The sequence below is a fragment of the Gasterosteus aculeatus genome, chromosome 5 (assembly GCF_964276395.1).
Source record: "Gasterosteus aculeatus chromosome 5, fGasAcu3.hap1.1, whole genome shotgun sequence".
NCBI classification, from domain to species: Eukaryota; Metazoa; Chordata; class Actinopteri; order Perciformes; family Gasterosteidae; genus Gasterosteus; species Gasterosteus aculeatus.
In genome coordinates this window covers 9,279,923-9,307,469 of record NC_135692.1, presented here as the reverse complement: position 1 = coordinate 9,307,469, position 27,547 = coordinate 9,279,923, and the positions used below count along the sequence as shown (strand labels likewise).

The 27,547-nt window shown below is 48.0% G+C and overlaps 1 protein-coding gene across 1 annotated transcript; it reads left to right on the top strand.

The window, feature by feature from the left end:
- The first annotated feature begins 863 nt into the window (after positions 1–863).
- LOC120819675 (heparan sulfate glucosamine 3-O-sulfotransferase 3A1) lies at positions 864–26,499 on the top strand. Its single transcript, XM_040177319.2, has 2 exons — positions 864–1,699; positions 24,529–26,499. The coding sequence occupies exons 1-2, from the start codon at positions 1,155–1,157 to the stop codon at positions 25,148–25,150; spliced, it is 1,167 nt and encodes a 388-aa protein (XP_040033253.1). The 5' UTR covers positions 864–1,154; the 3' UTR covers positions 25,151–26,499.
- The last annotated feature ends 1,048 nt before the right edge of the window (positions 26,500–27,547 follow it).

Here is a 27,547-nt window from a genome sequence, read left to right as displayed (position 1 = left end):
CCGACGAAGAAGACGCGAGAAGCCATTTTGACCTCTGTGAGGGAATGCCGGGTGTTCCCTCGCAGTTGGTTTTGAGAGGGTCGAGCATCTCCCCGGTGTCAGCGAGGCAGAGAAAAGACACGGGGTGTGATTTGTTAAATGCGGGACACCCCCTTGTATTGTTTGGACAACACGGGGGGACATCTGGCACTGGCAATGCAATGTTGAGGTCTCCATCCTCTTTCTCGAGCAGTGAGCTGTGCAGCATTGAAGCACTGCTTGCACATTCTCATGTTAATGCCCCCAAAGGCAGGAGCAGATGTGAAACGTTTGGTTCTGTTCTTGTTCGCTTGTTAAGAAATAATGTCCCCCGTTATCATTATTTCACTTTTTTTGTTCTTCTCCGCGTCATAAAAACAAGAGTTCGCGGCGGAGGGCATCTTCTTTGGTGGCCCTGACTTCGGCAGCATGTGGAGAAAGGGTCCACCGAGAGTTTTAGAAGTTTTAGTAATCAAGCTCTTACACTTGTGAAGTACGTATTTCAGAATTGTATTGTGTGTAAGTTTGTTGTTTTCACACCCCTGTGCTCTGCAGTGTGAATATTATGTAAATGTGTCAGTTAAGAAAGGAGATGTTGATGAATACGATTTAAGGGATGGAATAAATGTTGAAATGTGAATATTGGTCTGCAAACGTGTTTTTATCGCGTCTCTTTGTTAACTAATCGTACTTTAGTTTGTGTCCCTACAGCATTTTCACTTCACAACTTTATTGAAAGCACGAAAAGTCCCTTCTAATTTGCCTCCCGGTGTCCGGCGCGTCGGTGTCTCCGCCCACCTGCAACGTCATTGGCTCCTGTCCGCTCATCGCCTTATCTCATTGGCCAGAGAAGATGTGCTCTCGAGCATCCGCGACACGCGAGACAAGTTTAGAAGTCTCCAACGTGCGGGCGGACGCAGCAGGGCGCGCGGCGGCACCGTGCGCGGCGCGAGGAGAGAGCGGAGGGCGGTCACACCTGGCGGCGGACATCAGACGCACCTGCGCGCTGGTTTTCGGTCTCCGGGCGGTTTGGGCGTTTTCTTTCTCACCTGTGAGTGGCGGGTTTATTTATTTTATTTTATTTATTTATTTTTGTTGTTGGAGGAGACTGAGGTTTTGTCCGCAGCGCACCGTGGATGAAGACCCACTCGTCGGTTCCTTCATGGCAAAACGACCCCACAGCGCGTGCCCAGCATGGCTGCGGCTCCTGCACCGACCACCCAGGGACCGGTATGGCTTTTAGCCGCATCCGTAAACTGGACCCCCCGTCCCGAGGCGTCTTCCGGAAAGCGGCGGTCATGCTGTGCTCCCTGCTCACCTGTCTCTTCCTCCTGCACTGCCTGGCGGACCGCTGCGGCACCTCGCCGGTCAGGGCGACCTCCGGCCGCGCCGCGGGGCTCCCGGAGCGGACTAAGCGGCTGGCGTACGAGCGCACCGAGGAGTCCTTCATCCTGGCGCCGCCGGATTTAGTCGCCGGGAGAGCGTCGCGCAGGTTCGCAGGTAAGCTCAGTCCGCTCGGCGAGGGGAGCAAGAAGCTGCCGCAGGCGCTCATCATCGGGGTGAAGAAAGGAGGCACCCGGGCTCTGCTGGAGTTCCTCCGGGTCCACCCGGACATCAGGGCCGTGGGAGCGGAGCCGCACTTCTTCGACCGCAACTACGAGAACGGGCTGGAGTGGTACAGGTGAATATTGCAATAATTATAATGATGGATAATAATTGGAGGCAACGGCTGAAAATGAAAACACCGTTTAACCCCGATGCTCGTATTCAGCGCGCATGCAACAATCGGACTGTGGATACGCGTTTTTATCATCTTGCCTGAACTTTTGTTTATTTTATTAGTCATTAAATTGGCAACTCTTATTGTTTTTTTTTCTTTCCTACTTTATCGCTGATAAAGTTTGGTCTACGGAACCCAGAAATCTTTATTACACATCTCGTCTTGTGGTCGCTGCTGGATGATGAAGCCTGTTGATAAATATGCTGCATTAATTCTGCTTTCTTTGGATGTTATCGGGCTGCTCATTTTGCACATTTTTACGGGTTGACTGCCTTACAAGTGCCTTTGTTAGTCACCACAGTGGAATTACAGTTTGATTACACTGGAAAATAAAGACAAATCTTAACCATTTTAAAAGTTGTAATACGTTGCAATTGATATTAATATCATACTTCGTCTGCTTGTGAAACTTCAAAGTTTGTGCTCATTTTTCAACAATTTAAAGTGTAAGATTTATTTATTATTAACACTGTAATATGTGTGTGTTCAGTAAAAAGACAACATTACTTAACATAAACTTTTATTAAGATCTACCTAAATATTTAGCATTTTCTTTAACGCATTTCATTGTTACAATCGGACAAATTGATAAGGACATTTTTGGTATTACTTTTAAAAAGTTGGAAGAAGAATGTATATACATAATAATATTCCGACTTTAATGTATATATATATATTCTAACTTTATATTTTTATATATATATATATATATATATATATATATATATATATATATATATATATATATATATAATATAAGTAGATAGATATCTATATAATATAAGTAAATTGAATTAGTGCATTCAACTTTTTATATATATATATATCGTGATTTTCAAACATTCCAAACTTTGAAGGTCAAAAGCATTGTTTATCGACGGAGACAGTTTGAATCTCAATCAGCTTTTTTTGCAAAAGTGCAAATTTAGAGAAACGCACTCTGGCTCCCCTTCGACGTCCCCGCGAGGAGGAGTACGCCGCTGTAGTCGAAATGTGTGATTGATTTCCTCTGTCACAGCGAGTGTGTGTGAGTGAGCGTTGTGTGTTCACGGTTCCACGGGGCCTGTGGGGAATAATGGCCCTTCCCTCTCAGTGGTTCCCTGTCTAATGGGGCACTGCCGACATTGCCGCTCTGTTATTAAGAGGGATTACGTCCATAATGAAAGGTTACCTGAGTGTCTCGGGAGGTATAATTCACCTTTTGATTGAGTTAACACCAAACAGAGCACCCTCTTAAAAGCCTGGAGACAAAACTTTTACTCTCCCTCACTGACACCCCCCCCCCCTCACTTCCTCACTTCCCCGAGAGACCCTCCTCGCTCGCCCCCTCCCGAAAAGCTCTGGCTCTCTCCCATCTCCCACTCACACACCTCCCTCTTTGTGCCTCCCTCAGAGTGAACATTCTCTTTTCGCCATCACTCTTTCACACCCTTCTGTTTACCTTTTCATCCATTGTGGCGTTTTATATCCATGAGGGTCCCATCTATTGCGAGGAGTTGCCAAGATTCTCTGGAATTTGGGCCGTGCCTCCCAAGCAAGGACCTTAGGGCCCGGTTCCCCCTTAATACCGTCCTCATTTCAAACAGAAGGACCCTTTGAGTTGAAAAAGAGGAATAAACAACTGTTACGTCGGCGTGGCCCGCTCCGCGGGGGTCCAGCGCGTCGGCTCCCCTCGACAACGTCTGAGGGCCCTCCGGCTGATGGCGTCGGAGCGGAAGCTTTCGATTTGAGTCGCTCCCATCCCAAGTATCCGTCCGAGGTCGCACCGGAAGTGCTCGTCAAAAAAAAAAGAAAAATCCTCACGGAAATCAGGTCGATCGCATCGCGAAACAAAGAAAAGAAAAACAAAAATGTGGGTTTTGTTTGGTGCAAAAACAAGCCGAGGTTTTCTGTGACTAATCACCGTGTCCAATTTGCTTTAATTATGCGACTCCTTTCATCAGCGGCAGTGAATACTTTAAACGCAGCGGCTTCCGTCTCGGGAGGCTCTTTGTTTATTGTCAAGGCCGATGAGTGTCCTGAATCACCCGTCTCCACGTCCCTATGGGAACGTGCGCTCTACTGTAACACCTCTGAACACTTAATCTGACGTCTCCAGCCTCCTCTTCCTTTTTCAACTCACAGATGTCTGAAAACTCTCCTCGTCTGGCTTGTTACGGGACTTTCCATCAAACGCCACGAAAAAGAAAAAAAACAGAACTCAGTCTCACACCCGATGCAGAAAAGTCTGTGATTTATTGTGAAGGATAGACTTTCCCGTTTTGATGGCGCGGTTGTCAGAGCATGACACATTGGTAGCTTTAAACTTTTAACTCCGCTTTAATGTTTCCTAAGACCCTAAATACTTTCAACATCTGCATTTATTCAAATCCTGGTAACAACTTTTATGTATTTTTTACTTTCAACTTTTTTTTTTTTTGTTCTACTTTCTACTAAAAACCTGATTTTAGCTCCCCGAATAAACCGCCGCTTTGTGTCCGGAGACTTTCAGGGAATTCAGGCTTTTTGTCCCGAACGGGAAACCGACACCCGGCACCCCCGATCGGCCCGCCACTCAGTGTTACGTTTCACCGCAGATTTCTCAGCGGCGTGTACGTATAATCACAGACAACCTGTTAGGCTTTTGTTGTGGAAATGGACACTCGGAGCGAACAAGGAGGTCAAGCACAAACACTGTGAACCGGAGCAGAGGGCCGTGTTGTGTTTTCGGCCTACTTGGGTTACCGTGCGCCCGGCTTTCACCTGTCCGGGCCCCGGGCCGCACTTTGGGTTTGGTGTCTGCAAGCCGGTGGGATTAGCCCTCGCCAGATCCCTTAATGGGTTAATTATCCTTCATAAAAACATGCGTGACCCGTTAAACACGAGGGCCAAGGGACCCCCTCCCACCCACCTCAACCCCGGACTCCGCCACACACACACATTTATCCCAAAGCGGACAAACACGGCGGTCTTCGTGTCGGAATATACGCATTCGACGCAACCGGGCCGACGGCGTGCGCTCGGCTTCGGCGCGCCTTAAAAAGGGCACAGCTTCAGACAAATTAATTAATTAAAACATTTAAAAAGAAGCATGGCGGCCTCTGGTTCAGAGAATAATTTGGGTCAAGTTGATCGGAGTTTGCGTATCCATTTCAGCTCCCACTAAAATGTCACAGCCGCCCGCGATAAAGCAAACAAAAAGAGTATTCTCGGCGAAATAGGGGTTTCCCTCTTCATAAAACTGGCTTTATTTGAAAGGACATTCTGTAATGGTAATGAAAAGTGACTCTGGATCATAAAAGCAGTGACCCGGCGGGGATTTAGTTAGAAAGCTGACGATCTGTTCTGCGCCACACGTCGGCCTGCGGGGGCAAGACAAAGTCCTTTTCCCTCTTTTTATGTTACGCAAATCCAGATGTAAATGTGTGGAGTAACATTACGTACCACATCTGTGTTTAAATTCCATAAATGCCGTTTTCTTTTCTTCTTCGCCGTTGTTTTGCATTTCCTCCCCCTTCATTAGGCTACCCGATAGGGTAAGCAAACAAAAGCCCCAGAAAAATAAAACAAAAGTAAAAGTAAAGCGTGCTGACAGGGAAAAGCTGCTGAATTCCCATCGTTTCGAAACGAGGCCGTCGTCCACGTTTCTCATTCGCTGGCTGTGTTCGGAGTGTGTGTCTATCAGCCGGCTGGCACGGTTTAAACTCTGGCCTTGGTCCGGCGGACCGGTGGAAAGCATGACACGGCTCCGAAAATGGGAGAGGCTCGAAGTTCAATGGCGAAAAAATGACAGTGAAGAGTTTGCAGCTGAAGTGCCTCTGTTACAGCCCGCTGTTGGTGTTGCGTTGTTTTTACCGCGCCGGGTTTTGTCACGTCGGAACCGCACGGCAGCCTGAGCTAGAAGCCGGGTTTAACTGCGTGCGTCTATGTTCATGTGAGCACGCAGACCCGTAATAGTTTCCAGCACCCTGTACACCAACTCGATAAATATCTCGCTGGCCTGTCTGGATTTATGAAACCATATGGGCCGAAAATATGAATTATTTCTTTTGTTGCTGGTGTCGAGTGTGCAAACTCTTAAATATGTGTCTCCGAGGATTCATTAATGAGGCTTTGCTGGGAGCCATTTGTTTTAGTCTCCAAGACACAGTTACGGTTTTTAAAATATACTCCACCCGTTTCCCCTAATTGATCCCCCGATTGGTTCCGCCTGAAAGTACCGAGCAGCGGGCGACATATTCCTAATGGTGCTGAGGGATGGCCTTGGAACGTCATTTTTTAAAAACTATTTAGACCGGCTTCGTCATGAACCAGGATGCTGTCCCATAGCGCCTAAATGGTGCAATGAGCTCTGCAGTGACATCAGGACCGCAGCAAGTCTACAGCTTCCGACGCAAACTAAAAGCACACCTCCCACGACTGTACCAGCACTTCGTAGTTTAACTTTCCTCACGAAATTGTACTTTCTTGATTTTCTTATTGTTCTGGTTCTGCTTCCCTCTTGGTTGAATGCAGGCTGGCTAGCAGCAACATCTAGTATATATTCATTAAACCTCTCAATGCTACACAGAAGAAGGATGGAGTTTAAATGTAAAACCGAAAAAGAGATAAAAATACTAAACCTAGTGGTGTGAAGAAAAAGATCAGTTGAACTACATGTGCAAACAGCATGTTTGCCGATGGCAGGTGGAGTAGGTGGAGAGGTCACGGTCGGGAGGTCGGGGAGAGCGCGCACACACAGCGGACGTAACGTGATCGCCGGAGACCTCCTGAGCGTGAGCCGCCTTTGGATTGTGAAAGTGATTATCGGGGAGTGTGATTATAAAAAACGGGGCGCTCACCTCCTGCCGAAGGCATGCAACCCGCCCTGCCAACCCCTTGACCTCCGCCGACATCTTTGCCTGCCCTTAGCAGCTGACCCCAGGAGGCCCCCCGCCCCCACACCCCCCGTGCAGGGGAGGCAAAGGGGACTGTCCAAAGTAGGGCCTGTCAGCAGCTGCCCTCTGGCATCCTGGGAATCTGCCCCTCTCCCCTAACCCCCCACCCCACCCGTCCCGATGGACAGGCAGCAGGTGCAGGGTGCTCTGCAGACACCACCTGGATCCCCAACAGGCGCTCACACCTGACGCTTTTCACCTGACGCCACTAAAATAGGAGTCGCCGGTGGACCCGAGCAAGGTGAGGGAAGATGCACGCATCCGCCGCCTCGGGCCACAGGAGAGCCGGCTGTGCCTACAGGAGCATGTGCGGAAAGTGAGAGAGTGTGATCAACACTCATTGATCACATGGGGGGGGCACCCTCAGAGTTCACGTGCGAGCAGATGGGACCGCAACATTCAGGTCGGGTTACGTTGTCTTTTCCGAATTCCGTTGTTTATTCACTTTTGGGATTCCGCGTGCACCAGTCAGTAACCTGTCTGACCCCGTCGGGTCTCAGGCCCGCTCGGCTCAGCAGCTGTTGTATTTTTATGAGGCATTAGCCCATACATGATGCCGCGTTTTATTCCGGGAATCGTATTTCAAAAGGAGTATTTGAGGTCCCCCTTTTTTTATTGTCCCGTGGCGGAAATACATCGGCGTAATCATTTCTATCGTCTTGTCTCTGCACTTGAGATGCTTGACCTTTCTCAAGACATTTGCTGCAGGATTGCGGCTCGCCGTTTTCTGCTGCTCTACCTGAAGCCCTTTAATAGCTTAGTGGTTTTTCAAGCGATGCCTGTGAATGTCAGTGATGTTTATTTTCCCTGAACTCCGGTGGAAACCTGCCAGGTTATGTTTTCCGACATCACAGCACCGCTGCCCTTCAGGCACTTCACAAGGATCGTGTTTGCAATTTTTCTAGCGTACCGTATTCATGTTCCCCCCCCGTGATTGGGATTCTTCTTGGCAGTTCCGAGGTGGATGTGAAGTGTCACCCCTCCACAAACAAAGAGAGACTGTAACCCTATCGTTTTGGCACTGGAGAGTCAAGCGGCCTTTGGACCAGCCGGTTTCAGCTCCGTCTCCCTCTCCTTCCCCCAACAAACCGCGAAACAACCTCCGGAATTCATGCACATCAAGACTTTCAGGGAATTTGCCACAGTGCTTCGGGACTTTGCAAACGTGCAGCCAAACCCACGTTGTTTTGGTGCAGAAGAGGCTCGGTTAATGATGCGTGGACGAAGCATGTACGCGTTACAGCCCACCGCGGTGCGGATTGGCAGGCCAAGCCAACGCCCCGGCGTGATGGATCTCTCTTTCCCGTCTCGCAGGCAACAGCTTTATCACAGGACAGGGAGCGCTCCATATTTTCCACGAGAGAGAAAAAGGCAGAGGCAGGCAGAAGGAGAGGGAGAACCGGAGCGACGGAGAGCCTGGGAACCGATAAAAAGAAGGAAACCCTCTCCTCTCGGGTCCTCCATTTTCCATTCAAACTAATGTTTTCTTTAAAATACTTTTGCCGTATGTTCAATTTTTTTCTTTCTGGCACACGTCTCCGTCCTGTCCTTCAATTCCCTGTAAAAATTTAAGGAAAAAAAAAAACCCAACCCAAGTGTTTACTACTCAAGGGAGTTGGAGGTCCATCTCCTTCCAGCCCTTCACGCCGGGTTGCTCAGCAGGAAAAGTCTCTCACTCTCCTCAGGGCTCTAAACTGGACAAACACCGGATTGTTTCCCACTCTGCCGCTGTGCTTAAAGGCACGACAAACACACACACACACACACACACACACACACACACACTGCCATGTGTGCTATCTGCAGCTGCCTGTGTGGCGATAGGATGGCAGCGAGCATCCCTTTTTGTCTTGTTCCATCGGGGGCACAGCACTTGCCAGTCGCCTTGGCAGGGTCTGCCACCGGAGGCGAGGGCCGGGGCCACGCCAGACGGCACCTCGGGCTCAACCTCCGTTTGACTGCTCAACCTCTGTCTCCATGCAAAACACGCCGAACGAGACCGCAGCCGAGCTTGAGGCGCGAGCGTGCCTGCGTGCGCATGTGCATGTACACGGCTCTTGGAGCCCATCTGAAATGAGGGGATTGGCGCTTCTTTGGCGCCGCTGACAAAAGGGGCCAACACAATTTCTTCCCTTCAGATGTTATGTTCCAGCTTTCAGCACTTGCACATCCAGCGTATTCCGCGTATTCCTACGAGGTGACGAACAAAGAGTTGCATGGTAGCAAAAGGGGGTGAGGCGTAGGCGGGGGGGGCTAACATGATGGAGATTAGGCCGTTTGGCAGCGCTATGGACCACGACGTGAAATCACGCACAATTTTTTAAAATAGCTAATAATGGAGGTGGTGAAGGGAGAGAGAATGACAGAGTGGCATTTAATCTGCCTGCAGGGCGGCTTTTATTCAAACAGAAGCACCACGGATCCATTGCATGTGCGGTTTTCAAAAGCTACCTGGTTCCTCAAGTACGGATCCAGCTGTTCAAACAAAATGCTGCACATACAGCCTATTGTACTTTAAACTTGAAAGGTTGCGTCGCACAAAAGAGCCATTCAGAGCACTCAATAGCAGGATTTCTCTTCAGAAATTATCGGCAAAAATGTATCACAAATCCTTTATGAACTCATACGGGGTGCAGGTCTATTCTTCACGAGTCAAACAAGGTTTGTTAGGATTGCAGCTGCGCATTTTTTTTGTTGTAATTTCCTTTTTAACAGTTATGAGAAAAGATGGCGGACGGCTTTAACTAACTACCTCTGCATGCCATGCCGCTTGATTAAAGAGAGGGAACGTGTAAGAAAATGAGTTTGCCAACCCTGGAACAGATCATTGATAGATGGGGTGCAACAGCACGGCCGGCGTCTTTCTACATAAAGATGGAGGAGGGTGATAAGGGGTCTGTGCGGCACGCAGGCGGTGATTGATACGCCCACACGGGAGTGCAGGGGAACGACCCAGTAATTCAATTAATCGCAACCTGAGCGCCAGTAATTGCTACAGTAACTGTGTCAGACTGTACATGAGACAGGCGGGAGATGGCTGTCAGAGGAACATGTCCGGCTAATAGAAGCAGGGAGCAACATCCTCGGTGCTCTGGAGCTGCAGAAAAGGACATTGCGTTATCCTTTCTCCTAAAGATGAGGATTTGCATGTTAATGAGAGGAGCAGGGAACAGATTTCCTCACTTATGGAGCAGTAACAGAGAAGTGAGAGATGAATCACAGAGTGGGAATTACGGATGCAAAATCCGGTGGGGAAGCTTTTTGCTGCACCTAATGAGAGGGACACATCATAGCAAAAAAGTCTGTCATCATCCGTGAAGAAAATGTTATACACATATTGCCTGTCTTGCCAAGAATAAGATGAGATAAGATAAGATTCATCCCACTCTCATATCTTTATTCTATATTTGAAGATACAGCCGGCAGCTTAGCTTCAGAAACCGCTTTATTGACAAATAGGTTGGTAAAATCAAGGAATTTGGCTTTTGGTGAAAATATTACACTGGAGAATATGGGATCACATATTTTATTAATCTCTTTTATTCGCGATTTGTTTTTCTTCTAAAAACAAAATGTTACAAGTAATGAGTAATCACTTGAGAAAGCTTGTATTTTAGACACTGTGCTCTCAACTCTCCATCATTTGAACCTGTGATTCAGCCTGGACATTTTCTAAACCACGGCCTTTTAGTGACACAGTGGTGGTCCTCTGCAAGGTAGATGTTGAGATGGAAGTAGCCTAGCAGCTAGCTTTGCTTAGTAGCTAGCTTAGCCTAGCGGTGCATGAAGTGGTCCGTTTGCGACTCACCCCCCTTCTGTGTCTGCTGCATGTCGCGCCTCTCTCCATCTTCGACTATAGCCTCGTCTTTCCAATCTAACTGACTGCAGTTTCATTTCTGGGGTCTTAAAATATTTGATCACATTAATCTCGGCCACATTAATCGCATGGATTAATGTGTTAATTTTGAGAGCCGTAATGTATTTATATATTAGAATATAGTTGAATAATAGATTTTTTCTTGGTCTGATGCTCGTAACCGAGCCTGGAGACCCATTTTGCAAAAACTCGAATCAAACAAACGCATCCTTTGGAAATCTCCAAGAACGACATGTAAATCACGTTTACGATAAAAATCTCCTGTGAGCCATTCCTTTCTCCACACCTGTGTCTTCTCACCGGCTCGCCGCCCCGCCCTCCTCCGAACATCGGATCCTGTCACCGAGCTGCAGCTTGATCGTTGACGGCTGTAAAAAAAAAAAAAGACCCTGTCGGATTGATACTTTACATTTTATTTCTGCCGTTATTGCAGCCGTCTTTGTTTGCGCAGCTGGCGGGTTCTGGGTCAGTTTGGGCCGAGGGTGGAACAACAGTGAGGAGCCTGTGGGACTCGACACGAAGCCAGAGTCATTTTAACCGTCAAACATGTGGTGGGGCTGGGGCCCATTATGTCATTATGTTGTCAGGGCCATTGTTTATTCTGACATTTACCTCTCACACGTCCTCCCCCTGCAGGCCGTATCATCGATGGGAGGACACCAGTGCCGAGGCACCGGGGCCCCCTCCCATCGACGACGCAACCTGCGCCAGCACGGGCAGATGTGCAACGCACGGCAGTCGAACGCCTCTCTCCGACGGGACGCTAAGCGCCGTCTTTATCCACCACAGCTCCCCCTTTCCAACGCATCAATTATTAATCCAGCCAATCAGCCGGGCTGCATTATTCACCAGGAAGCCGTGATCACATCCATTAACGGCGTTGCCTCGGCTCATATAGGCTCTCCCATGCCGCTCCCCATACAGCCCCCCCTCCCCTCCTCCTCACCCCCTTCTCCCCCCCTAACGTTCTACAAGTTTTGACCGCATCGTGTTTCCACCACATTCATGTCGTGCTTTGTGATCTTTTTTCTTTTCCCCCTATTTTTTAGCTGCCGCACATGCCAACTACGCCTGACGCAGTCATTGTGGTAATACATGTTGCGCTACTTCTACCGTTCGACAACCTTTCCACAATAAAATCTAAAAGATAATGTTAAGAAGAAGTAAAAAAATAAGAAGACGACACGTTGCTTAACGTTGCCTAATAGGCCACGACGCGGGTGTGTGTTCCCGAACGAAATGTCCTCACGTTAATGAACTCGCTCATCGAATGAGAAAATAAAAGTCGTTGGAAGGTGGCGTTGCATTGTTAATTCAGCGAGCTGGTTCGGTTGGTCACAGCCGTGGTGGTGACGCACAATGGCGGGAGATGATGTAGCCACGACAACCTGACTCCATGTGACCGTGATAAACTCTAAAGACTTTCCTCCAAATGCTTGGAGGACTTCTGAAAATGTGGTATGTATAAACATAAACACACATTTATGTTGATGTATATGTGTATAAAAATAACACCGTCGGTTTGTGGCTCTGAAGAGGAAGTCATGTTTCACCAAGCTTTTCACCCCGATTGCTTGTCACTGCAATTTATGGGGCCTCAAATCGCGGAACAAAATCTCTTCCTGTTTTTTTTGCCAATGCTTACCGCGCATTTCATAAAAGTGATTAATTTTCCTTTTCTTATCTGCTTAATTGACGTCCACCGGGCCTCCCCGACGGCCGTAATCTTATTACACAAACAATTTGATGAACACAAATAGTTTAGCGTTTAGATCTTCCTCCCCTACACTTCTCTCCACATCGACTCTCTGGCTCTCACAGCCGTTAATAACAGACAATCACACTGTCGTTTCAATCATACTGTCATTAAACATGCGTCACCCACCCCACTGGAACCAGCCAATATGTTGCTGATACAAAACCTTTTGCTTCCAGTCTCATTACGGGCCATCGAGACGCGACCGTATTGATTTGTGTTCTTTTGGATCCACGGCGAGCATTGATTCAACGGCCCTCCGCGGGGGCCGCGTGTAATTAGGCTCATGTTGTGGAGGGGCTTCGGCCGCCATCGCCTCAGCTGTAGTGCTCCTCATTGATGATTTTGTGCTTTGTTTGCACTCCCAAATGTTATTTAAGCGCTAATGGAGAGGCATTAACGCACACACACACACACAGTCACTCATGCATGCTCAGACTCCCTGGCTGTCGTGGGCAGGTCGGTTTCTGACGTACATTTTATTACATCATACTATTTTCCGCTCGGGCCAGCAGTGAATATTCTCATTCACCGCCCTGCTTTTTGCTCTTATGTTCCGTCTCTCTTTCTTGTATCCAACTGGCTTTCAAAAGGGGTCGACCGTGGCAAGGCGTAAATCCAGCAGGATGGACCCCCCCCCCCCCCCCAACCCCACCCCTGCCCTCACCCCCACCCCCTTACCCACAAAGCTTTTACTTCATGCATTCGAGTGCCAGTGCGCTTTTCTAGCTCTCCCCGATGAACACTTGGATGAACATTACAGCGAAAAAACAAGTCCCTTCAGAGGAGCTCTTTTGAGTCTCGAGGTGATTGTGCAGAACACGCACATGCAGACACACTTGTGTTTGCACTCAACATACAGCACACTTTGGCAGACAAACATGCACTCGCTGTAAATGTATGTGATACTTTTTTTTTTTTTTCCAACGTGAATTCACTGGAGCGACTTTTAACTGTTGCTTCTCCGCCATTTTTTTCTCCAAAAAGGTTTATGGTTGCGTTACAGGCGCGTAATGTAAATGCAAATGTGATTGAAAGTGGTTCCTAATGGCCCCTCCATTCACCTGTCACCAATACGAATGGCGCTAATACGCATTTCGTTTTGGTTTGCTTCTTTTCTCTGTAGATGCGTTCTCACGAACACACACACACACACACACACACCTCGTCTCTGTCTTTACACTCTGCTTATTTGTTTTTTAATTGCGATTCGGGCAGACCGCGCGTATTCACGCAGCCTCAATCCGTATGTAAGGCACATCCGTCATTCAAGCCTGGCAGAGTTTGACTCCATAACGGCGCACATATCCAGCCATTATCTCTCGGCGGAGCGCTCGCTCAATGTTAATGTGTTTTCAGGACGATTAAATCAATGTGAATTATTGAAAAATAACCCCTCTCGATAACATGAATCATCAGGCCCGTGTCCCCTCCCCCTTTGAGCACCTCATTTAGCATCTCCGTGGCAACATGCCGGGTAGCCGCCGACGTGTTCGTCTGAACGTTTCGCCTTCCATCGGGTCGACAATGAGAACGTCCGTTGCCATTCCTGTTTAATGCCGGGCGTGAATACGCAGCTCGTTAAGGAGTGCAGGTTAAAACTGGTCACGAGTAAAGGCCTTGAAACATGGTGATGAGGATGCGCTCCTTTCGTCATCGTCAACAAAGACATATTTATATCTTATATACCAATGGATGGCCCCAAATGTTATACACTGTTTTAAGACTAAAACCTTGTTTCAGCTTCTAAAGTGTGAGGAATAAAACGTATTTTACTGTTTTCTAGAAAGTTGACAAAGTAGTTATTGCGCAGTTAAAACACCCAAAAAGACGAGTTTGTTGGGTGTCGCTGCGTCAGCAGTGCAGGTTACTCGGAGCACGAACCCTCCGACGCATCTGATTATGTTTTTCTTTCGCATTATGCTAATAATCCACATCATTTGCGGTAGCGTCTTGTGTCAGTTTCTGCGCTCTGACTCCCCCACCAGCTGCAGCCGGACGGCTTTTTTTATTTGGCAGGGAGAAAAAAAAAAAAACGAAACAGCTCCACTACACTATTGGCATTGTCCTCGCCCCCCGACAATGAGGCTCTGCCCTGTAATGACGTTCTATTTCCAAAAGCATCCGTCTCTGCTGCCCGAGAGCTGACAGGCTGAAACATTAGCGCGCTGTCAGCGGCTCTCCGTTACACTCCACATTATCTCCGGCTTCCCCCAGATGGGGTTACGTCTCCCCGCCGCCCCGGGAGGGAGAGGAGGTGTTATTCCTGTGGCGGGCGGGGGGGGAGTTAAGCTCAGCCGTCAAAGGGCCTCCTGGTTCTCTCACTATGAGGGGGGTCTGTTGAATTCTGGGTCACAGCGCGGCCCCCGGGGGCCCACCGCTGGCTCCGTGTTAGCCACTCCGGGTCCCTTTTAGCGCCCCCCCAACGCCTCCCTAACCCCCTCCCTCCGTGACACTGTGGCCAACCTTCCCCTCCCGATGTCGGCCTCGACGGGTGACGATAGCGCACCTCTACCCGCCGCAACAGAAGCGGCGCTATTGAAAGCTACTGCTCGCGTAAAGGAGAGTGACCCTCATCTCGTCTCTCTGGGGGGGGTGAGGGGGGGGGGAGAAGAAGGGCTGTGAGAGCCCATTTGTAATGAGTTTGCGTGAAAAGACGCAATAAGAGGGAGCATTCATTCGTGAGAGCTAATCCCGGGGGCCTCCCGCGTGGCAGCGGCGGGTGCGAGCTCGCTGGCGTGACCCTGCCGCGGCTTGGCACGGACGACCAGGCGGGCGGGCGGCGGCGGTGCCAGGCGCTTTTGTGCGCTGGGCCTGGGAGTAGAAGGATGGAGGGTAACGGTGTAACCACTTTTACACTCCCCGGTACCGCTGTCCGCCTCGTATCCCCGGCTCCTGTGCCCCCCCCCCCTCCCCCAACCACCTCCCCCATCAGCCTCCCCTCGCTCCCCCCTGCTCTCTCTTGAACTTGAACTCCCAGGATTTTTTTTTTCCCCGTACTGGATACGCGCTTTGCTATCTTGTTAACTTTAACTTATTCTCTTAAAACGGGTGAAACGTTTGGCTTTCATTATGTCGCAGCTATAGGATTTCATACGGATATGATGTTTAACGGCCTCTCGCCCGCCGCTGCCCGTCCGCGCCAGAGACAAAATACTGTTAAAAACCGACCGTGACGCGCTTCAACGCGACGGCGGCTGAAACCGACACCGGCTCTGAGGGAAACATCCAGCGAGTTTCACGGCGAGGAGATCTGCCAAGCCGGTCTGCTGGCTCAGATGCTACCTAATTTTGGCTTCGGTATATGCTCGCGTTTGAAGAGGACAATGACTCCCTTTCAGAAGTTGTTTCTATTTTAGAAGAATCCCAGGCGGTTTACAGTCGGAGCGTTCAGACATACGCCAGCGAGGCTCTTTGAACCTGTCAAGTTCTTGCCTGTCTTGTGCGCGCGGTGCGGTACGGGGGGACTTTGAGTCCACTGTGTGATTAGGAGTGCGTTTATATGCTTACCCGTGCTGGGGTTTTGTTATGGAAATAATTTGTCGTGAGATCTAAGCAGATATCCCGATTTGTGCACAGAGCAATGAATAATGTAACAGCACACACACACAGAGAGTGTAGTCATCCAGCTCGTCTTCCTTAAATCTTCTCTTCACACTGTCTGGCAGTATTATATATTTGTCTTATTGCCACAAAATTCTATGAAGAGACCAAATAGACAATGAATTGATCCTCCTAAGATGTTCGTCGTCCTCCATTGCTGTTCCAAACCCGTTAAAACACACATGCATGTTCAACGTTCAAGAGTTTCCAGCAACACCTGTCAATTTCCGCTGGTTACGATGCGAGAAATATCCCATCTGCACAGGAAACGACCCGAATGTGGCCTGCAGATCCCTCCGCAGCGCGGGGAAGCCAGGGGGTATTCAGAGAGGAACTAGCATGTTGCCCTTTTCGATGGGGAGGTGGGGACAAAGGAAAATATTTACAGCCTTCCCCGTGACTGACCGGGGTCTCAAAAGCCCCCCCCCCCCCTCCACCAATCTCCCCCTTTAAGGTGACCCTGATACTGACATTTTTTTTACAGGAGCTCCCCATCGAACGCTATTTGGTAAAAAAACACGAGCCTTACTCGTGTGACTCCTGCGTCCTCCACGATAATGCAAAACAGATGCAGTGTAAAACCATTGAGGATTAAATAAGCTGTAATTCATCTTTGCCCCCCCCCTCCTCCCCTCCCACCCTTCTGTCTCAGGGTGTTTGGAGCCGGATAGGTTAATGAAGCAATGTTTGATAAGGACACGCACGTCACTGATTAGACAGACAGGCCTGCATAATGCCTTATTGTGCCGACGGTACGCGGACGTTCTTTTTTAAAGAGTTTCCAAAGGATTTTAATGACCGGCCGCTTTTTGCGTCTCCGAGACGAGCTCTGGAATCCGCTCACGTTTCCTTGATAATGAAACCTCCACCTCTGCTTTAACGAGAACGTTTAATAAGCCGCCTTATCGGAATACGTGTTAGATCACAGAAAAGAGACGATTTAGAAGAAATCCATATAGTGCAACACACCAACAGGAGGCGGAACATTGGTGGGTCCCCCCCCCTCCCCCCCCAATAAAGAGCGAATGTGTGAAAGTGTTTGCTGAGGAGAAACGTCCTCATGCCAGCGCTACGAGAGGACGGGGACAGGATTGTCTTTTTGCCAGCCCATCACTTGGGATGTGAAGCTTGGGCTTTACTCATCACACTTTAGCCGTCGCAAATCGCAATCGCCAGCTTTTTGAGGTCTTTATTTTTTCCTTCCCCTTAGCTCTAGTATGTGAGCCGCCGCCCCTCGCATGGGGGCAACAGGGGGCCTCATAACCGGTATCTGTCTGGCGACAGCCTATGTGGCATATTCGGCAGACTGAAATGTTTATATTGAATGTTTCAGCCGCTTGGAAATCACCATGGTAATGGTGTCAAAGACAAAAGCCCTAGCCTTTTGTCATGGGTAATTATCGCAGAGCAGTCCCCTCAAAGCCTTCCATTTGGCTCTGAACAATTTCACATTTAATTTTGCTCGCATGCATTTGACACAGTGCTTTTAAAAGAAAAAAGAAACTGTATTCAAATCAGACCGGAATGTAGAATTTAAATACCCATTGAAATGGTTTCCGTTTGAGGCGAGTGGCTCTTTTATTTCTCTCCTCGGATTATTTCAACGCTCTAAACTGTAGAGGAAGGATAAGCAGGGCTATAGAAAGACCACTTGGAATTTTTCCTAATGAAGCCACCTTCGGTATGTAAGCGAACATTCAGGGATCACAATACCTTGAAAATGAGCTTCAGTATTAAACCCAAGTTAAGATGTCTTATCTCCCGCGAGCTGTTGAGACCCTGCAAACTGACTTGGCAGAAAGAGAAATTGCATTGAGCCGCTGCCAAAGTGTCGTCTCCACAGTCTCTGCCTCAAACTCTGTGTAACTCTGAACAAGTGGGTCAGAGAAATATGAAAAGTGATGCATGCTGGTTTCTGAGAATTCACTCAAAGACACACACACACACACACACACACACACACACACGTGCAGTGACATTACGACACAGAGTTGCTGTTACGGGTTATATTTAGCAGTTCCAGTTTTATGCTGGTAAGTTTTGACTAGATCTGAGCAGAAAATTGAGAGAAAATAAACGTTGGGGGGCAATAGTAGACCAATATAGACTTTAGGGATTAAACGTTTTTGAATGATAGTTTGCAGCTGTTTGTAAGAAGCAACAAGCTTTTTGTTTTCAAGCCGCAGTAATGACCTGAACTCGGTCGCTCTTTCCTCCACATCAGGCTGAAATAGCAGAGCACCCGTCGGATTCATGTTCCCCAGAGGATGAAGCTTGCTCGGTCTGTGGTCATCAGCTTGATATTTGTGGTTTGTGCACAATAGAACCGGTCTGACACCAGTTTTTCACACATGCTTCAGTGACTTATTAGTAAATGTGTGAGGAAGCAATGGGCTCAACTTGCACATGGACTTCCTGACAAATTGTACTAAATCATTTAAGAATGTATTTCAGTTACTACTTTTTACTTTTATCAAAGTTTATTATCTGGCGCCGTCATGCGGTCAGATTTCAAATGTGTCCGTGGTTGTGTTTAGTGGTAATTCAACTCATCCCGTCAGAATAATACTGTGAATGCTACAGTTTGGGCGGGTGTACACACACATGCCAATCTTACATCTGGTATTTCTGTCCGCGCCTGTTTTCCTTCTTCTATTTCAGGTCTCGTTCTCTCTGCTCCTCATCACTCTCACCCATCTCACCCACTCAACCCCACACCTCACCACGGTGCTGATACGCCGTCTGGATCTGCTGGTTGACGTCTTAAAGGCCTCAGAACGGCAATGATGATTCCCTGCAGCCCCCCCCCCCCCTTGCAGCCCCCCCTCACAGTTAGAGAGGGTGAATAATTCACAAGCACGTTGCCATAAAGATAAAGCAGAGTTTTCTGCCCTTACGCAATAAACTGTGGACTTCCACCAAGCAGCAAGATGTTAAAAATACTACTGATAAATTTATAAGAACACGCCGCAAAGCCAACTCCATGAATGTTTTACTGAATCGCGCAGTCTTTGTAGTACGGAAAAGGGAAGAAAAAGGGAGGGAAAACTCGACGCCACTGGTAAGAGTGTCCATCAGGGGGATTTGTTATTACAGGTCAGATTATAATTTTTTACCTTCCAGACCTTATTTATGAGGACTCTAGTATAGTAAAGTGTACGTCGAAAAAAAGCAGAAATTTCCCCAGTGTAGTCGCACACTTCAGTTGTGATGAACGAGGATGGCAGCGGGCCAGCACTGTTTCTCTTTTTGTCTGAGGTTAGAAAATTGTATTTGATTTCATCAGCTAAAAGCCAACGCGATTGGATCTGAAGATCAGTGAGAATAACCAGAAACAACTTTTCCAACCCTGGATTAACCTTCCCTCACTCAGCCTGTCTTCCTCCTCCACAAAGCCTCCCGCTTGTCTCTGTCTTTTGATTTCACCGGGAGGTTTTTTACCAAAGTGGTTTTATTAATGACGCTGAGGATTAAACAAGGTCTCCATTCCCAGTCTGACTTCCTGTTCTCCCCCCAGACGGAACCGCCACAAGCTCCTGAAACCCACTCACATCCTTTTCTTTTCTTTCGTCTAATTTGAAATACACCCAATCATCCATCCGACAACGAATTTCCTGTTATTTAAAAGCTGACATTTTCAAAGTTTTTTTCGTCGTCAGTGACATCGCTATCTGATGTGTCGTGCGGGGCTTTTTTCCTTCCCTACTTACCCTTTATCGGGGGAGGGGGGGTTTAACGGTAGACCCTGTCCTCCCTTGTTGCCTTCCAAGAATAGATGACTCTCCTATCTAGTAATTGTATGTCTCTCAAAATCGCTTCCTATCCCCGACGGTTTCCATGCACCACTCTGAGTTCTACTTGCCTCAGAGTGCAAATTGCTTGAGAATTTAGAACTTTTGTGGAGTTTTTCGGTTAACAAAGCAGGAATCTAGCTGTTTCTTTTTTAGTCCCCTGCTTCACTCTTCAAATGTATGTCCATTGCTTCACTGTGAAGCTGCTTATGACCTGTTGCTAATCAGAGTCAGTTCTGATCCAAGGTCAGGATTGGCGATATCAATCATGGAGCCCCGGAAATCACCACATTAGACGTTTATATCGAAATGAGGGACAGACAAACAGAAAACGCTAGATGCTGATTTCTCTTACGGAAGCGGTGGGATTCAGACCGGGAGGGGGGCATTTAGAGCTGTTAAGTGCAGGTGTGCAGACGAGACAGTGGAGGGGAAACTAAATGGTCCGGTCGGCTGATCCTGGAGGACTGAGACTCTCTGGATTATCCAGCTCCGCTCAGACCTGTGATCCCGGCGTTACAAACCCCCCGAAGGGAATCGGCCGTGATCCCCACTGTATGTGCAGCAGCAAAAGGCCAGCGGAGCTCACAGGGGTGGGCCTTCACCTCACAGCACAGCTACCATTACTCTGAAGCAACACCCCCCCCCCCCCGAGCCCCCCTCTCCTCCTGCTCCTCCACTTGGTCTCTCCCTCTCGACCGCCGCCAGCAGTCGCTGACCTGTTAAATATCGGTTGAGAGCGGCACAGGCTGGAGAACGGGCAGAAATTTTGAGCCAATTACAAGATTATTATCCGTCTGGGGGGGGGGGCGGTGGCAGGGGAACGTGGCGGGAGGCTAGCTGTGCCTGCCAGCGGGCTCCCTGCCGCAAGACGGGGAAAATGAATCAAAGGCTCATGGGAATCAAAAGCTCATGGGGGGGAAAGCGGGCGGCCCTCGTGCCCTCGCCTTCGTGCCTTTACAGACTCCCGTCAGCCACGGACTCGGATCCGAGCGGACCTCCTGTTCGCTTCTTACTCCTCCCTAATTCACTTTCCGTGTCGGCGTATTATGAGCGAACCCGGTTCGCAGTAAATAAGACCGTATGGCGCGTTCGGGCTTTTTTAGATTTCTTTTATTGCTTTCATTTATATAGCAGGCAGACGTGACTCACAGCCCGTATATGAGTTCAGTAGGGAAACGAAAGCAGTGATGCGTCAGGCCCTTTATTCCAAAGCGGTGGCTTTTATCAACGAGCCTATAAAGGACACATTGAGTGATGTACTGCACATTACTGTGTACATTGGATTTGGGTTTTTTATTATAGGAAAGAGTCCTGGCATCCGTCTCCAGTTAGTTAGTCCCACATGAGAGGAATGACGTACAAAGACAGCATGGCGTTGAGTTCTGTCATGTAGACCAGCTGTTTGTTATGCTTTAAACTTTGTCACCCTGAATATTTGTTCAGTCTTCTTCCGCTCTTTAATATTCAAATTTGTGCCAGGGCGGTGAATTTGATTTAAAGGCGGGTCGGGGTTTTGTGTGTGGCTCTCGTTAGGCTTTTGGGTCGGCAGCGGGTCCCGCTGCCTGTGTTTTATGCCTCAGTGTGCTCAGGGAGTCGTATTTTAGCAGCACGATGGAGAAATCAAAGCGGCTTCTGGAGCTGCTGTAAATATCAAACACTTTGTCATCTGTTACATCACCTACCCTGCCAATAAAGTTTCATTACGACGCGCCGCGTGCTCTCCTGTTCGTAGGTCTGTGCAAAGGGTTTCTTGCTCCTTCGTCCAACAAAAGAAAAGAAGTTGAGAACTGAGGAGCTTTTGCTTCTGAAGCAAGTGGTAGTCACGGAAATATGTTTCAACAATATGATTTCTTTGGCATTAAAAAGCCAAAAAACTGTCCAGGCTCCAACTCAAGTTTCATGATGAGCTTCAGAGGTCGTAAGACTGTGAGACTCCAAATATCCTCTTTCTAAAAGTCTTACCTGATCGCAGCATGCGTGAGTTCATTTATGAACATCACACCCGGATACATCAGCCACTTCACATTACAGGTCATTTCGCTTTTATCCAAAGCGACTTACATTGCATTTTTAACCCATGGCTTCTTACATTTTACCTCCTATGACCAAGGTTGTACTTCCAAACATGTCGGCCTTCATGTTGCACACCAACCCACGTACCTCGCTGACCCCCCTCCCCCCCCGGAGTGCCCTCGCACCGACACACCACCGGCGAGAGTGCATCGACCACAGGACAAGCTCGACGCAGGCCATCAAATATGGATGCTTCCTTTAGAACGGGTCTCGTTTCTTTTTTCTTTTTTTGGTCATGAAACAATAATGCTCTCTTTTGCGTCGTGAAGCTGCGGCGCTGCTCGGCCTGTTTCTGAAGTCCACCGGATTTCCAATCGCCATTTTGGCGATTTTGCTCTCAGGAAGACGCCATGTCCCCAGTCGATAGCCGGTCTCTGTGTTCACCGCTATCGACGTGTGAGCTTAGCAGACGTTGCGGTCTGTGTTTGTAAAAGCCCCGTTAGGCGGCCTCATTCCGGGGGGGGGGGCCCTGTCCATGTTGTAGGAGAGGTCGCGGATACCGAGAGGACTCTGGAGGTCAGGCGACGGTTGAAGTCGCAGGCAGACGCGGCGACGTCCGTGCACCTGTGTTGCGGCTCTCGCACTTATCGACCGCGGCGCCCCTCGTGCTGACCTCGTGGTCCGTTCCCCCGCGGAGGAGACCCACTCAGCCACGCGCAGTATGGATGTGTTTTGACATTGGCCTGAAGCTATCGACTCATGGCTTTTAGATCCGTTTCACTTCATGCGTTGGGCAGCTGTTTTCTCCAGGAGATCAGGCACACTCGTCCTGTCGCCGTCACTGACTGTGTTTCCGTTCGGCTCCTAGAATAAGTGGGGGAGAAATAAGTGTTGGGAGTGTTGACAATAGGCCAGAGGTCACCCTCTGGTTTGTGGACTAACGTTACGAAGCCGTGAGTTCGGCCATGTTGTTTTCTCTAAGTTACCACATTTAGGAGGTTAGGGTCTCCTAAAGCATACCCTGCTTTATGGTCTATTTCACTATAATTATATAATAATTTACCAAAAGAAACATCATGCTGTATTTAAGAAGACTTGAAACTCGAGATTAACATCATAAATTCCTCGTTAGAATTTAACGAATTTACTAGAATTTTAATAGAATTTACTCAGGAAATACATGAAGAGACGAGTTGTTTTCTCGTGGACTTCTACGCAACCAGACTTCTTTGACGTCATGACGGCTGCTGTCCGTTTATCAAAGCGCCCTGTTTGTGCAGAGCAAACATCTCGCCGCCCTCGGCCTCATCCGATCCCGTGTTTGTTAAACGGAGCATGGCTGTTTACCAGCCGCGCCCTGCAAGGCACAGAAAAGAAGCTCCTCGGAAAGAGACACTCGGCGGGAAGAAGGAAGCCGCTGTCTGTGCTCTCTTTTCCTTTCCCTCCCTCCTCCGGGGTCTCAGTAGTTCTGTCACGGGTGGCACACTGCGTCTACCCTGGGAGCTGCCCGGGCCACTTTGTCAGCGCCGGTCCCGGCTTTAAGCAGCGCCGAGCCGAGCCGATGAATAATTGACGCCTGCATTCTGTACTTTGGTGAATTTTAAAGCTGTATTCTGCCGAGGCTCTAAATGGCAGAGGGGGGGGCGCGTTAATCATTCATGGGCTGCTTTTACTCGCTTTGCTTAAGGTCGCAGTCGTGGAGGCAGCTGGGCAGAAGGGAAGTGGAGGAAGAGGAGTAGTAGAAGTAGAATATTAGAAGAAGGTTGGCGTGGCCGAATGGATCAGCTGGTTTCCACGTCTCATTTTGTGGGCGGGTACCCAAGAGTCCATCCACCAATCGGATATCCCGTCTTACCTTAGTTAGGCCCCTTTGCTCCTGTGGGATCGATGCCGTACGTGTGCAACCTGATGCTTCACACTGCAGTTAAACACTGTTATACACTAGTTTACACTAGTAAATTTCTTCCTCTCATAATGCCACATAAAAAAAACCCAAATCTTTCTAGAAATCGGCAGGAGGAGAGTTCATGTTCATAACGGAGGCAACAGCCAGCATTAACGGAGGTTCCATCGAGTTGCATTCCATGAAATATATCCCCTTATTGATAATACAGTTTAGATTAGATTAGATTAAAAGAGATGTTTTAAAAGCAAATTATGTTACAGATAAATACAACGTAAAACCACGTGAACACAGTGGAGGCGACAATGCTGAAACACCTTTCTCGTGTTCCTGCACCATTTCATGCAACGAGCACGAGACAGGACGTAGGTCCATTATGCTGGGGGGGGTTTGCTCAAATATTAATATTTCATAAGCAGCCCTGTAGCATTGAAAGAGAGATTTGCCATTGTTCCTCAGGAAGAGTCAGCAACACGCCCTTTCCGAATGGACCCGGGGGATTGCCCTTCTGGATTTCATGAGCCCTGCGGCTACATTAAGGAACACTTTGGTAGCCGGGTGTACCGTCACCAGTAGAACGTCTGTAACATCCGGAGCGCCGCCCTACGCCAAAGCGTCAAATCAACATCTGGTCACACCTCTCGGCAGCTAATTGAGCTCAAAGACACCCGATAGAGATCGAATAAATGACCCGCTGCAGAGCGAGCGTTTCCACTGTTAGTCTTGATTGATGGGATTCATCTGTTGTTGTTTTTTATGACAAAGCTGTACAGTCATAATGTTTGTCATAATAAGAGTTGCTCCGTGCGGTCCGGTCAGGACTGCAGGTCAAACAAACATCTCACTTCCGTCTTTTTTTTCCTCTCAGGGAGCTGATGCCCAAAACTCTGGAGGGCCAGATCACCATGGAGAAAACCCCCAGCTACTTTGTGACCAGAGAGGCTCCGGCCCGGATAGCCGCCATGTCCCGGGACACCAAGCTGATCGTGGTGGTGAGGGACCCCGTCACCAGGGCCATCTCGGACTACACGCAGACGCTGTCCAAGAAGCCCGACATTCCCTCCTTCGAGAGCCTCACCTTCAAAAACAGGACTACGGGGCTCATCGACACGTCGTGGAGCGCCGTGCAGATCGGCATCTACGCCAAGCACCTGGACAACTGGCTGCAGTACTTCCCCATGGAGCAGATCCTGTTTGTGAGCGGCGAGCGGCTGATCAGCGACCCGGCCGGAGAGCTGGGCCGCGTGCAGGACTTCCTGGGCCTCAAGAGGATCATCACGGACAAACACTTTTACTTCAACCAGACCAAGGGTTTCCCGTGCCTCAAGAAAGCCGAGGGCAGCAGCAAGCCCCACTGCCTGGGCAAAACCAAAGGGCGGACCCACCCCAACATCGACCCCGAGGTGGTGCAGAGGCTACGGGACTTCTACAGGCCCTTCAACATGAAGTTCTACCAGATGACTGGGCGCTTTTTCGGCTGGGATGACTGAATGTGTTTTTCACTGAGGACTGTCGGAGTATTAGGAGCACTTTACGGGCTGGAGGAGGGGGGGATATTTATGGCAAAGTTATAATTTTACAAGAAAGTCTAATATGACAATTTTAAACAAATGAACATAAAAAGTGACTATGCACAAATGATGTTTTGGCAAGCAAAAATATGTATAGTATTTATGGACACAGGCTAAGATATGCACATGTAATGCAAGTGGTCACTTTGGTTATTCCTCAAATAATGACCTTTCAGCATTAGAGTTCAAACGTATTGTATTTGATTATTTTTCTTACTTATAAAATTAATATGATTTCTAAATACCTCACCTCATACTTATGAGATTTAAGTATTCAATGGAGATTTTATTCAAATGTAGATCATATAATATATAAATATATATTCAAGAATATAACAGCCGAAATGTTGCGGTCCAGTAATGTAAAGTATACTTAAAATGTTTCTTTGCCAAAATATATGACATTGTCATTTTCAATACTTGCTATATTAGTATTTTCCTGAAATAATTCTGACTTCGATGGCCGAACTAGTGCTCCTCGTACTCCGTCCTCAGCACTAACCGAAGCAATATGTGGCTGTTACAGAATCTCCACAGATATGCAATATTTCCCTGTTTTATGTTTCATCGTCAGAGCTGCCTCTAACCCACAATCATGGGGATGTTTTATTCTGAAAACACATTGAGTTGTTCAAAGGATTTGGGTTGTATCTGAAGTGAAGTGCTTCTTTAAGAAGATGGGCGAAATGACATTGTGTCCACGGGCTTTTGATAAAAAAAGCAGCGTTGTAATGCCATATTTTAAACATAACTGCTTTCAAATTTGAACATTTTTACTAGAAAAAATATGAAAATAACATGTATTTTTGAAATGTATTTATTCGAGAAGTACGAGCACCACACTAAGAAAGCGTTTGTGACCGGATCGATCTGCTCGGCATTGTGGGAACTCTCGTCCCCACGCGGCTGCATCTCTGGCTGATATTCAAGCGATTACAGCGACTCCGGTTTCCTCAACATGAACGGAACGCACTCGATGACGGCGCCCGCCTCGGGCCTCCAGGCGATGTGTGCGCGAGAACAATGGCCGCGCTGTGTTCCTAATTTCTGTTTACCCGTATTGTGAGCCACGTTTCTGGAAGCAGATGTGCCTCAAAGGACTCGAAACCATGTTGTGTTTTGGTGTGAGCATCGGAGAAGAGGCTAGTATAGACTTTGGGGCGGGTTGTATTACCAATCTAATCGTGCTGTTCTGACTGTTGTTTTCTTAAGAATGGGATTTTTAAGGCACTCGTCGAATAAAAACAGATGCTATATGTAAAATGTAATTCACGCTGGCCTTTGAATTCTTTCAATTTTTTTAATGGAAATGATTCCATCTGAGAAATGCCTGCCCGCAGCGCAACGACAGGACACCGAATCCGCGACGCAAAGGGAGCCATTGCTGCTCACGCATCCCAACTGAATCACACGAGCTCTCCTATCAGCACCGGGACACCTTCACGCGTCGTCTCTGCTTATCTCGGCTCCGGCCTCCAGGGCAGAGATGGAAGACGAATTGCCACTTTCCTGGCAGCTTAAAGAATCCGAGCTGTTTGGGGGACTTTGTCGGGAAAGTTGGAGTGGCACTCGCTTGGCTCAGAAAGGCAGCTCTTCCCCTCCAGTTGGTGAGAGACTACATGTGTCCCCCGGTTCTGTATGAGTTAAATGAGGGGGGGGGGGGGGGGGCAAAGTGCTTAATTTTGTCCAAGTCTGGCTGTATCAAAATAACAGTATAATATTTGCATTTATTTACAGTATTTATTAGTGTTCCCATTTATTATGTACTTCTATATAATACTCTTAAATTTACTTTAAATTAATTAAATACTTTTGAAATAACTAAGTGCCCACTCAAATCTTTACAATTATGTTTTTAAACCTGTAAATAAATACAGTTTTAACTGCTAAATATTGGATTCTATTGTGGCCTAAGGGCCGTCTTAAAAGATTACAATGACAATTTGAAAGTAAGACGTAAATCTGTAAATTTAATGTTAAAATGCAATAAACAAAAAAGGTCAAATAATTCTGTGCAGAGAGATTAAGACGGAGATAATTGTACTTAATTGAGTAGTGGGTTTGCGTTAAAACTAGGATGTGCACACAATGTACACACAGTGTATTTCATTACACACTGATAGACCAGCAGCAGGTCGGTGACGAGGGCTTCATCAACCCGTCGCTACCGTAAACAGATAAACAGTCAAACGCTATCAAACCGTATGAAAACAAGCTCAAACAGTTAGTTAGTCAGATCATCAATATGAACAGACAAGACAATCCGCCACAATCTGACACATTGCTGCCTGTTGATTGAAATCAAGCTTAACCTGG